This window comes from Hemicordylus capensis, chromosome 3 (genome assembly GCF_027244095.1).
Source record: "Hemicordylus capensis ecotype Gifberg chromosome 3, rHemCap1.1.pri, whole genome shotgun sequence".
In the NCBI taxonomy this organism is placed as follows: domain Eukaryota; kingdom Metazoa; phylum Chordata; class Lepidosauria; order Squamata; family Cordylidae; genus Hemicordylus; species Hemicordylus capensis.
Genome location: NC_069659.1, coordinates 7,198,533 through 7,213,706, shown reverse-complemented (window position 1 = coordinate 7,213,706; position 15,174 = coordinate 7,198,533). Strand labels below are relative to the sequence as shown.

Genomic DNA, 15,174 nt, shown 5'->3' with positions numbered 1-15,174 from the left:
AGGTTGGGAATCCCTGGGATAGAAATGTGGGGATGAAAAGTGAGAGGAAAGGAACAGGGTCTTGGAGATTGGGCCCAGGTGAGAACAGAGTAGGGCAGGAGTTCTCAAACTTCTTGATACTGTGACCCTAACAATTATATTTAAAGTTAACCAACTCCTCTATGAGTAAAGCTACTGATCTGATTAGTTTAAATTAAGCACATATTTTTTCAATAAGAAGAATGAGCTTGCTTGCTCCTCCTCCTCCTCAAATTTTTAAAACGGGCTCTGTGTTTGAGACTGCCAATCTAATTCCAGGCAATTTTATTTTTGATTGGCATTTGCTCTTTCTTGGGGCAACTGCTGTAAACTCCAGTTCTCACAAGTAGGATGCAGTTCACAAAAAGTTTGCATGCTAATCCATCAAAACGTTTGCATGCTAATCCTATAAAAGCCCTAATTCGTTTGGGACCTGGGCATTTAAGAGAACGTCTTCTTCGTTATGAACCCCGCCGCCCATTGAGATCATCAGGAGAGGTCCGTATGCAGTTGCCACCAGCTCGTTTGGTGGCTACTCGGGGACGGGCCTTCTCCATTGCTGCCCCAGAACTTTGGAACGCGCTCCCTGCTGAAATCAGAGCCTCTCCATCTCTGACAACTTTTTAAAAGTCTTTAAAGACACACCTATTCACACAGGCTTTTAATTAAATATTTTTTAAACGGTCTTAACATTGTTTTAAAATGTTGTTTTAAAAAATTTAAATGGCTGTACTGTTTTAGCTTTTACTATGTGATTTATTTTGTGCACGTGTGGAGGCCAGGTGAGTGCCGTAGCTGTGCCACATTCATTCATTGATTCAGTTATTTATTTATAAATAAATATTCAGTTATTTATTTTAATTACTGGCTTCAGTACCAGTAAGGACCTCCTCATTTATTTTGAAAAATGCCTTTTGCTGCCACCCTTACCCTTCTCACTGCCGAACCAGTTTGAGCCGGTTTGGTCAAACTGACCGGGAACCAGCTGGTCGGTTCAACTGAACCAGGGCGCTTTCCAGACTAGACCCTGCAACGGGGTCATGACACATCTCTGAAGTGTGCTTCCACACTTCCTGTGTCATGACACCGCATTCCCGACGAAAGCGCCAGGGTGCCATTCATATGTCGGATGCCTTGTTTCGAATTTAATTGCTGCAACTTAGTGCTACAATGTCATTTATCCGGCATAAAAAAGGTGTTGTTTTTTCGGGTTGTTAGTTTTCGCGAGACTGCTCCCCCTTCAGGTTTTACATTTTGAAAGTGATTTGCCTGGACGGAGCATTTTGCTGCTTTTGAGCGGCTAGTCCGGAAAGCGCCCAGTTCGCAGACCCGCAATTTGGCCCGAATTCAGTAGGAATTTGGGCCGAACCACGAAAATCAGTCTGTCCACACTGCTACTCTCTGCTGCCATGCATAAGAGAATTGACATTTTGAGAGGTCCCTCCTTGCCCAGTTACTAGAGGAGAAACATACTCTAAAAGCAAAGCAAACCTTTTCCAGTTTCTAGCGAAAGTGTGCATCCAATTAGCAGAGGAGAGAACAGGTAGTTCAGCCATCAAAACTTCAGACAGGCTGTCCAACAGAGCTAAAGATGTACAAGCCAGCCAGAAGCCCTATTTTCCGGCTCATCACAACTGCCCTCCTGCCTGTGGTGAATGCATCCTCCAGTGGTGAATGCATCTTCACCCCAGATGCCTACCCTTTCTTGTGGCAACACACAACATACAAGTGGGGAAGCGGTTTGAAAACAGTGAGCAAGAGTGTCAAACAGGCCCCATTCAGACATGAGAGAGCAACCCACAGAGAGGCCAGGGAGGGAACAGGCCCAGAACACTACCATGGCAACCATGGCTGAGAGGATGAAGCATGTGGCGTTTCTAATGAAAGCACCGTCGTTCTCAAGACACAAAGCCACCACATGGGCTAACATGAGGAAGAACGGTCTTGGTGGGGCGGAGCAGCTAGCCCAGCATCCGGCCTCACGGACATTTACAAGCAGGACAAGATGGTGGCATCTTTCCACTTGCACCTGGCAGCCAGAGGCAGACCGCCTTTGAGCATCTAATCTGCACCACATGCTTGATACCAGTGTACTGGTATAAACTATAAACTGGTATAAAGTATAAACTATTCCCTTTAAACTATAGTTCTGTGAGGGGAAGATGACTGAGAATCTCCAACAGAGAATTATCAGCACCTGACCAAATTAAAATACCCAGGATTCTTTAAGGGAAAATCTAGATTGTTCAAAGTTCATAGCATTGATAGGCCCCTCGAAAGGCATTGTTGTCTCTTCTAGCTACTGTGGTCAGTAGATGCCAATGAACCTATCCTTGGCATAGTCATCTTTTTTAAAAAAAGTCTGTGTTGTTCATCTTCACATCCTGTAGCAATGAGTTCCATAAGTTGATACATTTTGTACAACTGTAGCCCTTCTTTTTCATTTGCCTAAACCATAATGAGAGCCAGTGTAGTCTAGTGGTTAGAGCGTTGGACTAGGACCGGGAAGACCTGAGTTCAAATCCCCATTCAACCATGAAGTCATGTATCTCTCAGCCTAACCTACCTCACAGGGTTAAAAATAAGCATGTACACTGCTCTGAGGATGAAAATATGCATCAACACCACTTTGAGTTCCTCAGAGGAAGAGCAGGATATATGTAAATATCTCTCTCTCATATAATTTCAGTAAGTATATTTTCATTCATTCATTCATTCGATTTTTATATCGCCTTGCCCAGATGGCATTAGGCGGTTCACAAATATAAAAACAGATTTAAAAAACACAAATAAATAATTCATTAAAACAAAATTAAAACCAGTATAAAATCGTTTCAGTAATCACTAAAGGCCAGGGCAAAGAGACATGTTTTTAGGGCTCTTTTAAAGGCTGCTAAAACTCCTAAGCCTCTAATATCCATAGGAAGTGCATTCCAGAGCCCAGGAGCAGCTACAGAGAAGGTTCGATCCCAACTCGCCACCAGGTAAGCTGGCAGCAGTTGCAGACAGACCTCTTATGATTACCTTAAAGTGCGGTGGGGATTATACTGAAGAGGATGCTCTCCCAGGTAACCCAGACCTAAGCCGTTTAGGGCTTTAAAGGCAATTAATTTACCAGGACTTTGTATTTTGCCCGGAAACATATCGGCAGCCAGTGCAGTTGTTTTAAAACAGGCATAATGTCCCCCAAGGCTCCATACGGTCCTCAATGCTTTTTAATATCTACATGAAACTGCTGGGAGAGATCATCAGGAGATTTGGTGCAGAGTGCTATCAGTATGCTGATGAAATCCAAATCTATTTCTCCATGTCAACATCATCGGAAGAGGGCATAACCTCCCCAAATGCCTGCCTGGAGGCAGTAATGGGCTGGATGAGGGATAAACTGAGACTGAATCCAGATAAGATGGAGGTACTTATTGTTCAATGTTGGAACTCGGGAGATGATTTTGATCTGCTCATTCTGGATGGGGTCACTCTGCCCCAGAAGGAACAAGTGCGCAGTCTGGGAGTGCTTCTGGATCCACAACTTTCCCTGGTATCCCAGGTTGAGGTGGTGGCCAGGGGTGCTTTCTATTAGCTTTGGCTGATATGCCAGCTGCATCAGTTTCTTGAGATGAATGACCTCAGAACCGTGGTACGTATGCTGGTAACCTCCAGACTTGATTACTGCAATGTGCTCTATATGGGGCTGCCTTTGTACATTGTCCTGAAACTGCAATTGGTGCAGAATGCAACAGCCAGGTTGGTCTCTGGGTCATCTCAAAGAGATCACATTGACAGAGCTACACTGGCTACCAATATGTTTCCAAGCAAAATACAAGGTGCTGGTTATAACCTTTAAAGTCCTAAACAGCTTAGGCCCTGGGTATTTAAGGGAACGTCTTCTTTGCCATGAGCCCCATTGCCCATTGAGATCCTAGCCAGAGAGGTTCGCCTGCAGCTACAACCAGCTTGTCTGGCCGCTATGTGGGGGTGAGCCTTCTCTGTTGCTGCTCCAAGACTATGGGAATTCACTCCCTGTTGAAATCAGAGCTTCCCCAGCTCTGATAACTTTAAAAAAATCTTTAAAGACCTACTTTTTCACTTTTTAATGTAATTGTGGTTTTAAACTGTTGCAAGATTTTTATTTCTGTGTTTTGAGTTTTTTATGTTGTTGTGAGCTGCACAGAGGTGAAAGTTTGGGGTGGCATACAAATTTGATAAATAACTGAATAATATGGTCTCTCCGAGAACCCCAGAGACCAATCTGAATGCTGCATTTTGAACTAACTGAAGTTTCCAAAGAAGATACAAACGCAGCCCCACATACAGTGCATTGCGGCAGTCAAGCTGAGAAGTTACCAATGAGTGCACTGATAACTCATTTTTGAGAGTAATCTTCCCCCTATTGTTCTCCGAGGCATTCATAACTATCTAAGCGTCTATTATTTCCTCCCCACCTCCTGCAAAAACAAAACAAAAACCTTTCTGTTTCCCCCCTCAAGCAAGGCACTTACTTGTAATGATATAACTACCATATCCCATTCATCATCCCACAGCTGAGCTACAGAACACATCGTTACCACGGTCGTTATCAAGGTAGTGATCAAACCAATCTGCAAGAAAAGACGGTCAGAGATTTTACATAACATTTCTCTCTCTCTGCTTCTGTGAGAAGGGAGGATTTGTAATTCATTTATCAAAGACAACTATACCCCACCTTCTTCAATGTTAGGCTGCCTTGTACAGATGACTGTACACTCATGCACGTGTTTATGTGAATGACTGTACCTGTGTTAATTTTTAAAATGAACTTGGATTCAAGCCCTTCAAATGCATGGTAATGGACTGCTATGCCTGTGTTCAACATAATATGTGAATGACTGTACCTGTGTACAGATATTTACCTGTGTACACTGTACATTTGTTGTATGAGTGTTGAACATAACATGTGACTAGGCCTATATGAGAGTCAGATTCTAACTTTAGCCTTATTTATAGAGGCAGGCATGCTGATAATCACTTGGCATAATGAGTTTTACTTTGCCTTCATTTCTACTGCAAAAAGGACATTGTAGCGAACACTTTGAACATTCACAATTTTTTCCTCCTCTTGTCACTCAGCTAGATTGAAAGGAAATGGCTGTGCTGTTTCTTTATCTCATCTAGTGCTTAGATCTGGATTTTCTCTTCTTTTTTTGTAAAGCTGCTGCAAGTTCATTTGGGGAGACAAGAACTGGAAGGAAGGGAGGAAGCAAGCAAGAGAAGCAGATAATGAATGGGACTGAAAGCAGTGCTTGCATTACCACAGGGCAAGAAGGGTCCCAGTCCCCATAGTTCTGTATTTAGAAGGCTGGCTTTGTCTGAAATAGGGAGAAAGACAGAGGCTAAGAGTTGCAGATGGGGCCGGGTGAGTTTAGTGGCAGCATGCAGAAGGTCAGTTCACTGCTTGACATCTGCAGATAGGGCTGTGGGGAAAACCCATCGGAAACCCTGGAGAACCACAAACTAATCATAGAAACATAGGAAGCTGCCATATACTGAGTCAGACCATTGGTCTATCTAGCTCAGTATTATCTTCACAGACTGGCAGCGGCTTCTCCAAGGTTGCAGGCAGGAATCTTTCTCAGCCAGATCTTGGAGAAGCCAGGGTCGGAACTTGGAACCTCGATGCTCTTCCCAGAGCAGCTCCACCTCCTAAGGGGAATATCTTGCAGTGCTAACACTTCTAGTCTCCCTTTCATATGCAACCAGGGTGGACCCTGCTTAGCTAAGGGGACATGCTTGCCACCACAGGAGCAGCTCTCCTCCTCAGCATAGACAATACAGAGCTAGAAGAACCAATGGCCTGGCTCAAGATAAAGCCGCTTCCTACATACCTATAGATTGATTCCATTAAGCCCCCCCCCGCCCCACTAATTCATTCCAAAGTTCTGAGACAAAGAGGCTTTGAGTCAGCCTTAGCCCTTTTATACCAAGAAGCAGCTTACCTTGTGGATCCAGTGCAGGTTCATTTGCTGTCCTACTGCTATATGGCATAGTGCTAAAATCTGAAAGGACAACAGAGATGGGAAAGAAAGTTAAACCGGTGTGGCAGCCCACCAACAGCAGAAGAGCATACAGGAAGAGGAAATGCTCCACTTTCCTTTTTGATGGGATAGCAAAAAGGAACCACCTAGCCAGCACCTCTTGGAAATGGGACGCCAGAATGCACATGCACTTCAAAAAAAAGAAAAAAGGTCTGGGAACCTAGCCTCCGTGATCCCATAGATTCAATGCCTCATTATCCATGGTTTCGTTACCGATGGTAATATGTGGGAACAGAATCCCGGTGGATGATGTGGTACAGCTGTATATACATATGCTAAATCAATAAATATTAGTTTGCTTTTTCATTAAAAATGGCCTCCAAAGCAGCATGTAATGAGGATATTCCTTTATTTCCAACATTTATATTCTAACGTTCCATTATAAAAAATCCTGTTACAGCAATTTAACAATCAAATACGATAAGCAATTTAAAAATTTAACAATTGGAGCTTTGAAAACAAAGGAAGCTAAAAACAGTTAACCACAGCACAGATTCATAACTGGAACGTGGAATTAAAAGTCATCAGCAATTTTTATAAAAGTGTTCAGCTTCTATTTAAGACACCGAGAAAGAGAAAGCCAGTCTGATCTTCATGGGAGAGGGCCATCCAGAGCTGGAAGGCAATTCCTGCACTCCTGGTAGCGAGTCAGAGAGCAGGGCCTCCACGACCGATGGCAAAATGCAAACACTGCCATCAAGTGAAAGGAAAGTGTGTGGTTGAGTCGGTGTCGACTCCTGGCGACCACAGAGCCCTGTGGTTGTCTTTGGGTAGCATACAGGAGGGGTTGACCATGTAGGAGATGATGCCTTTCAGCATCTTCTTATATCATCAAGTACACCATAAAAAAAGGAAAATTTGCATAGTCGCATAGCAGCAATTATTTACTTAGCCCTTTTCCTCTGTGAGGGCTTGGCCACAGCTGGTTGGCTGCAGCTGGTTGGACTCTCAGTCTGACCATCCACTGCCACCAAAAAGGACTTTTAAACCTGTGTGACTGCATAGGCTTGCAGTCAGAGAATCCTCTGTCACTTAAAAACAAGACCAAAACTGAGTAGTGCAATAATGGACAGAGACACCAATAAAATAGAGTAAAAATAAGCACAAGTTCACTTGAGTTGAAAGGTTTTTAAGATGGAACAAGAGTTGAAAGATTAAATTGGCAAGAGTACAAAAAATACAAAATATAAGCAGCAAACTTGCTAGCCTTCTGGGCTAAGGCCTAGCAGGTTAGAGTAGGATCAGCTCCCCTTACTAGTACTTTTCCTAGCAGTTTCTACCCAATCCAGTGCTGCTAGTGTATTAGCCTTCTTGCTCTCTCAACACTCAGCGGCCCAGTCTTCTTGGAGGCCGGCTACTGTTGGGAGACACCGTGTATCGGCCCCGGTACTGTGGGAGACACAGCGCATCGGCCCCAGCTCTTGTTTCGCTTCATGAGTGGTTCATGAGCCAATCGTCTGCTTCCTTGAGCTTCCTATGGAGCTCAATTAAAACTTAGTTGCTGACAGAGCTCGACAGTCCTACATGAGGAAACACAGCCACCTTTCCTTTCCAGAGAGCAATATGCAACATAGCACTTCTGTGTTCTAACATAAAATGTTTTGCAAGGGATATATAGATAGATATAACTGACTTGAAACTTACCAACAATGCTGTGATATAGGTGAAACCCACAGCAGTTGTGACAAGTATTGGAATGGTCCAGTCACTCCAATATCCCATTCTATTATATAAAAACCTGAAGGAGAGAAAGGCAATAAAGGAGAAATGAGACACATGCATTTTACAGCACAGAAGCTCAGAACGGAGGATAAATGGAGGAGGAAAAAAGGAAGACAGCTTGCGTTTGAATTGGCAGGTCACAAGTTGTGCGAGCTTGCTCTAAAGATGCTCAGAGTGGCACACAGTACAAGACATTTCAAAGGCTGACTGAGGCTACTGAAACTGAGGAATTCCATCCAATAATTTGCAAGAACTGAGGTATTAAACAAGAAACCCCCTAAGCTACAATTGTGTGTGTGTATTGTTTTTATACTACAGCGATTGTTTTTATACTACTTTTCATCAAAAGTGCTCTAAGTGGAGGACATAGAAAAAGCAAAAACAAACAAATACGATGGTTCCCTGTCCCAAAAGCATCAGCAACCCTATTGACCCACTAGGGGCACTAGCTGAAGGGTTAGTGAGCAAGGGAATCCCCTCTCTGACTACACTTTCTCTGCTCTACTTCACCTTTGATAGTCTCAAGTTTCATTCTCTCACCTGGAGAGAGAGGCTTCCTTCTTTTCTCTCTCCTCTTCCTGTATGTAGCTAGCAGCAAGTCATGTAGGCCTTACCTATCTCCCTGATGGATTTCCTAAATAAACTTCTTTCTTTCTTTCCTTTCTTTCTTTCTATCTTTCTTTCTTTCTTATATTTTTATACCGCCCCAAACTCACATCTCTGGGCGGTTTACAACAAAATAAAAACAGAAAATAAAACATTAGTTAAAAACACAAACAAGAAATTTAAAACACAATAATTTAAAATTTTTAAAACAATATTCTAAAAGAACATTAAAACAATTAAAACAATATTAATTAAAAGCCTGGGTGAACAGATGAGTCTTTAAAGACTTTTTAAAAGCGGTCAGAAATGGGGAGGCTCTTATGGGGAGGAACTTTGATTCCGTGTCTCCAGACAATACTAATTGGCAATGATCTCCTTACCTGTGCACCTCCGCTGCAGGCACTTTCCAGACTAGACCCTACAATGGGGTCAGGACGTATCTCTGAAGTGTGCTTCCACACTTCCTGTGTTGTGACACCGCAGTCCCTACACGGACAGCAGGGTGCCGTTCCCATTTCCAATGCCTTATTTCAAATTCAATTGCTGCGATATAGAGCTAGAACATCATATATCTGGCGTGAAAAAGTTGCTGTTTTTAAGGGTTATTTTCCGCAAGACTGCTCCCCCTGCTGTTTATGCTTCAAATACGACTTGCCCGAAGACTTGGCGGCCTGGTTCATAAAATTTTGGGCTGCCTCTCAGAACCAAAGAGCATTTCTTGAGCCCTGATATATATAAAGATATATAAAGCTAAATCTCCACAAATAGGTACTGCAAGCACTGCCCCTCTCCATCCTAGATCTGAAACCACAAATTTGCATTTAAATAGAGACACACTTCCTAACAAATCTCACTCAACTTGGAGGTTAATTAAAACAAAAGAAGGGAACAATCTGAGAGCCTCGGTGGAAGCAGCAAATTGAAGCTCTGAGGAGCAGGTCAGGAGAAGTTAATTCGGAAGCCAGAAGCTGAGTGGAAATAAAGTCGAGTTCTGTGCCGTGATGCCAAGAAACTCTGGGCAGCGAGCCAGTAGTGTGGGACGAATTGGCCAGGAAAGAGCAGCCCTAGGGTACAGGCCGAGGATGTCACAGAGCAGAGAGTCACGGTGCATGCCGGTGAGGTCACAGGAAGACTACGGGTGCTTCTGATGCCACCAACATAGTTTTGCACAGAAATATGACCAGTTGTGACACAATATTTCCTTGCACAGGAGTTCTTCCTGTACAAGGATAGGCATGGAACAGTTGCTGCAGGCACATATAATGCTCAACCATGACACATGAGCAAAACTAAAGGACAGAGAAGGCAAGGCAAGCCCTGGACTCATGTACTCCCCCAACTCAGTGGAAGAACATCTGCTTTGCATGAAATCCATGGCAGGGTCTCCAGGTAGGGCTGGAAAGACTCCTGCCTGAAACCTTGGAGAGATTTCTTTCCCAGTCAGTGTAGTAGACAATACTGAACTAGATGGGCCAGGGGACTGTCCTATGTGTTGGAAGTGAAGGACTCTGCGCTGCCTCATGCCTCCATGACAGAGGGGGACAGATTAGTGAGTCAGAGTACACACACACACACACACTTCCCCCCAATAACATCCCAGGGGGAGGATGCAATGTTGAGATGTGGCTTCCTTCCCTGGGGTATTTTGGGGTGATCACGGGGTGTTGGGGGGGCATGGCATTTTAAAGCACCACCACTGTGACTGCCCAGAAGGCAGCCAATTCCAGCTGAAAGGCAGAAGAAGGCCTCCTTTTGAATTCAGGTTAGCGCGCGCTAACCCTAAACCTAACGCCATACAGTTTGAGCTGATAGAATACAGTATTGCATCTTTCTAACAGACAAATTTTCATAGGATCATATCCAGTGAAAAACTACCCCCAAAACTTGCATGGATAGAAGGAAGCTGGCTTAATGAATTCAGGTAAGCCCTCTGCCCCTGCAGCCAATGATACAATACGATATTGCACTGAATTGTTTTATTTATTTATTTATATTGATTGATTGATTGATACAGTATACCGCCCAATTGATTGATTGATTGATACAGTATATCAGATGAGCCCCTGGTGGCGCAGTGGTAAAACTGCCGCCCTGTAACCAGAAGGTTACAAGTTCGATCCTGACCAGGGGCTCAAGGTTGACTCAGCCTTCCATCCTTCCGAGGTCGGTAAAATGAGTACCCAGAATGTTGGGGGCAATATGCTAAATCATTGTAAAACCGCTTAGAGAGCTCCGGCTATAGAACGGTATATAAATGTGCTATTGCTGCTATATCGCCCTTCCAAAAATGGCTCTGGTTGGTTTACATCAATTGTATCTTATCCAACAAATTTTCCATTGGATCAATCCAACAAAAAATGGGCCAATAAGGCGAGTATCTCTTCAGTTCCAATTGTTAGCTTGATATGATGCACAGCCTTACTGGTTTTACATTTGATTGTACACTTTTATTTCTTCATTAAGCCACTTTGGTTCTTTTAGACAGAAAAGTGTGTGCATGCATGTGTGTTAAATACATTGATTGAGTGAGTGAGTGAGTGCCGTCAAGTTGGTGTCGACTCTTAGCGACCACGATCGATTCTCTCCAGGATGATCTGTCTTCATACATACATACAAACAGCAGAGTAGCAAGCCTTAAGAAAGAGGAATAGACCCTTGAGAAGGGATGCTGAACAATCCCGGCTTCCATCTGTGTAAGCCAGCACCTCTCCTGCTGGTGCGTGGAAGAGGCAGATGCTGTTTTCCTTCTCAACAAGCTCCTCGAGTGGCCCTTCCCCAATCCTCATCCTGCCTGTTATCAGACTGCACACCTGCGATGCTCTTTAACACCCAAGCTTAGGGGAAATGACATTTCCGCCCTCCTCCAGGATGAGCTTTGCAGCAATTAAGGCCTTCTGCTGCGATGCTATTTCCTCCATGATTATTTTGCCTGAGAACGCAGTGCTATTTTTAACGTCAAAGTCGCCTCTGTGAGCATCTGATGTCTGATCTTGAATGCACACATCGCAGGCTTATCCAGGCTGCCATCCTGCTCTGTCTCAAAGGTTTAGGATGGGTAATGAAGGTCCCAGAAGGGGAAAGAGTCCAGACAAAATATTAGGCACCATAAATCCAAGATGCCTCACACTTCAAGAGTGAAGACCCAGCCCACAAAGAACGTACACTCCCCAAACCTGGACTTTGGCAAGTCTCCAAGAAAGAAAATGTCACTATTGAAGGGCAGCTGCTGATAATATCTCCCGAGAGAATTTGGCTTGCTGTGCTCACACTGAGATTCCCATCCCACAGCTGATATTGGCTGATATCCAGGCTAACACGGCACTAGTACAATGATGCTGGACTAGCTTCAGTGGTTCTGCTAAGTCGGGAGCTTGCATTCCAGACTAGTGTTGCATGAGTACAACAGGGCGTGCTTGCACAACCAGTGGCACATCTCCTGCTGTGAAACCTCTTCCTCGTATGTGGCAGGGAAAGATGCAAAACTACTCACTGCCCTTGTTGCAGAAGCTCACTTGCACAAGAGAGACTGAGCAACTGAGCATTTGCTCAGCTGTGCAACCTAACACTGCACTAGTGCAACTCATGCAACAAAGAACGATGCACCCACACAAGGAGGTTGTGTGGGTGTCTATTTGTTCATTGCACTAGTGCAACATTAGTCTGGATTTCAGCCACTGTATGCTCATGTGATGATGTGGCACATGTGGAACACACAAATGCCCATTTATTTATTCTATTTAACATATGTCTATACTGCCCAAAACGGGTATAGTTTACAATTAAAATCATTTAATTGTAAACTATACTAAAATGTGTGGTTTACATTTAAAATCATTTAAACATTAAAATCATTTAAACATTAAAATCAGTTAAAACCCAACAGTGAAAGTATTAAAACTATACATCTAATTAAAAGCCTGGGTGAATAAATGTGTCTTCAGTGCCTTTTTAAAAGTTGTCAGAGATGGGAGGCTCTTATTTCAACAGGGAGCACATTCCAAAGTCCAGGGTCTGCAACAGAGAAGGCCCCGTCCTGAGTAGCAGCCAAGCAAGATGGCGGCAACTACAGGTTAATCTCTCTAGATGATCTTAATAGGCGGTGGGGCTCATGGTGAAGAAGACATTTGTTCTCTTAAATACCCAGGGCCTAAGCTGTTTAGGGCTTTATAGGTAATAACCAGCACCTTATATTTTGCCCGGAAATGTATTAGCAGCCAGTGTAGTTCTTTTAACACAGGAGTAATATGGTCTCTCCTAGATGACCCAGAGACCAACCTGGCTGCTGCATTCTGGACCAACTGCAGTTTCTGGACTATGTACAAAGGCAGCCCCACACAGAGCTCACTGCAGTCAGTGATTTAATCAATGATTTAAAAAAAAAAAAAAAAAACCCATCAGATTTTTAAATTTTAAATCGGATTTTTTCATTTAAATTGGATTTTTTAAAAAATAAAATGCTTCTTGACGGGAAAAAACCTATCTAAAGATAGTTTTATATTTAAGATACATTATAGTCCAAAAGTATTCATCATTAAATAAGGATTAGTTTTTAATTATGTAGCATGAGGCTTAATTTGCAATGTTTATTTTTTAATTAAATGTTTAATAATGTTTAATATACAATGTTTAATTTTTTTTGGTAAATCATTTCCATTAATCCATTCACAATGTGATGCTCTTCCAGAGGTTTCTGTAAGATTATTTTGGGCAATTTCTCTATCTAGAAGAGGACCAAAAATGAAACCTTCATCTGGTTGTAAATATTAAGATTATACCGGCAAAAATGAGTTTTAATGTTAAAAACGATGATTTAAATCTATTCTTACTGACTAGTGATTTAAATCAATTTGATTTAAATCAAATCCACCCTGATTGCAGTAATCCAGCCTGGAGGTTACCAGCATATGCACCACCATTCTGTGCATTACAGATGTGCATTAAGACCATTAAAAATGATCCTGTTGGATCAAACCAAAAGTCCATTCTGTCTCCAGATGTGCCTGAGCAGACGCCCCTGGCAGGATACAATGGAAGTAGCCATCCCCCACCTGTGTCCCACACATAACTGGCCAACCAGAAGGTCAGGTTATGTCCACCCTACCAGTTAAAACTATTTAAAAACCTGTTTATAACATAGTTCCCACCAGGAGCAAAACACAATATGGCAAAACAAACCAGGATTTAGTGACTGTCTGTGGCTGTTAATGTTTCTTAAATAAACCTCCATTAAAATAATCCATGGTTCTACATGATGTCTGAACCCACCCATGGGTTCCAAGCTGCTTTACACTTCTCCCAATAATCTCAGATGTCAGTGAGGGGCTACACAGGACTTTTCAACAATCAGTGAGTGGGCAGGCTTTGGCGTGCACCAACAATCCAACACCAGCAGAAAAAGGACTCAGAGCAATTTTTGACACACTCTCATTTAATCATCACCATCACCAATTTTGTTAGCCCCATAACAAGTTGTTCTCTGGGCAGCTCACAACACCACAGCAGTAAGAACATCCAATAAACACTCACAAAAAACAAGACAATAGAAAACACAATACACAATGCAGGACATTTTAAAAACGTTTTAAAAAACCCAATTTGTGCAGCGGTTTAAGAAGAAAAACAGCACACCTTTGGCCAACCAGCTTATCTGAGCCTCAGCACATGTGAGGCAAGATCCTGTCTCTCCCTGGAGCCTTGCAAGCCGGCTGGATGGCGAGGTGAGGTCACCCCTCACTGGCAGGGAGCTTATGAACGAGCGGTTCTTCCCCCCACTGTGGCTGCCCGCCTCCAAACCTTCCTGCAAGACCCAGTTTTCTCACTCCAGCAAGCACAGAGTGCTTGGAAGAGCCCTGGGGGATTTTTCCACACTTGAGCTGAGATTTTGCAGAAAAGAAACAGCAATGTCTCCTGCCAATTCTTGTCTTATCCACATATGAAGTTGCTTGAAACTGAGCGACCCCATTGATTCACCTAGGTCAGTCCTGCCTGCGCTGAGCCACTGACTAGCAACAGCTCTCTGTGGGTTTCAGACAAGGGTCTTGCCCGGTCCTACTTAGAGAAGCCAGGGATTCAGCCCTAGACCTTCGGCATGTAAAGCCGGTGCTCTGCCACTGAGCTATGGGGCTGGGGCTCCTGCTTGGCATACAGAAGGTCCCAGGTTCCATCCCTGGCAGCATCTTCAGGTAGGGCTGGAAGAGACTCCTGCCTGAAACCTTGGAGAGTTGCTGCCAGTCAGTGTAGACCAGGGATTCTCAAGGTTGGGTCCCCACATGTTATTGGACTTAGCCGGAGGGCTCTAGGCCACCTCCAGCATTGGGGGCGGGGTGCCTCTGGGTACCAGTTGTGGGGAGTAACAGCAGGAGAGAGGGCATGCCCTCAACTCCTGCCTGTGGCTTCCAGTGGCATCTGGTGGGCCACTGTGTGAAACGGGATGCTGGACTAGATGGGCCTTCTTTGGCCTGATCCCGCAGGGCTGTTTTTATGTCTTCAGCTCCCATAACCCCCAGCCTCAGTGGCCTTTGGTTGGAGATTATGGGATTTGAAGTCCAATAACATCTGAGGACCCAACCTTGAGAATCCCCGGTATAGACTATACTGAGCTAAATGGACCACTGGCCCCCGACTCTGTATATGGCAGCTTCCTATGTTCGTATGGAGGCGCCTGAAGCTGTCATTTACTGGGTCAGACCGCTGGTCCATCTAGCTCAAATTGTCTGCTTTGGCTGGGCGGAGCTCTCCATGGTCTCAAGCTCCAGGG

General features: G+C 43.9%; 1 protein-coding gene across 9 annotated transcripts in view; it reads right to left on the bottom strand.

Annotated features, from left to right (window-relative positions):
- The window catches only part of GDPD5 (glycerophosphodiester phosphodiesterase domain containing 5), a 216,816-nt gene that overhangs the window by 45,377 nt on the left and 156,265 nt on the right, over nucleotides 1-15,174 (bottom strand). For all 9 annotated transcript variants that reach the window (XM_053309922.1, XM_053309923.1, XM_053309921.1 and 6 more), the window contains 3 exons: nucleotides 7,734-7,827; nucleotides 5,991-6,050; nucleotides 4,518-4,616 (listed from right to left, as the gene is read on the bottom strand). In XM_053309922.1, coding sequence (XP_053165897.1) covers nucleotides 4,518-4,616; nucleotides 5,991-6,050; nucleotides 7,734-7,827 — 253 coding nt within the window. The remainder of the gene's footprint in view (nucleotides 1-4,517; nucleotides 4,617-5,990; nucleotides 6,051-7,733; nucleotides 7,828-15,174) is intronic.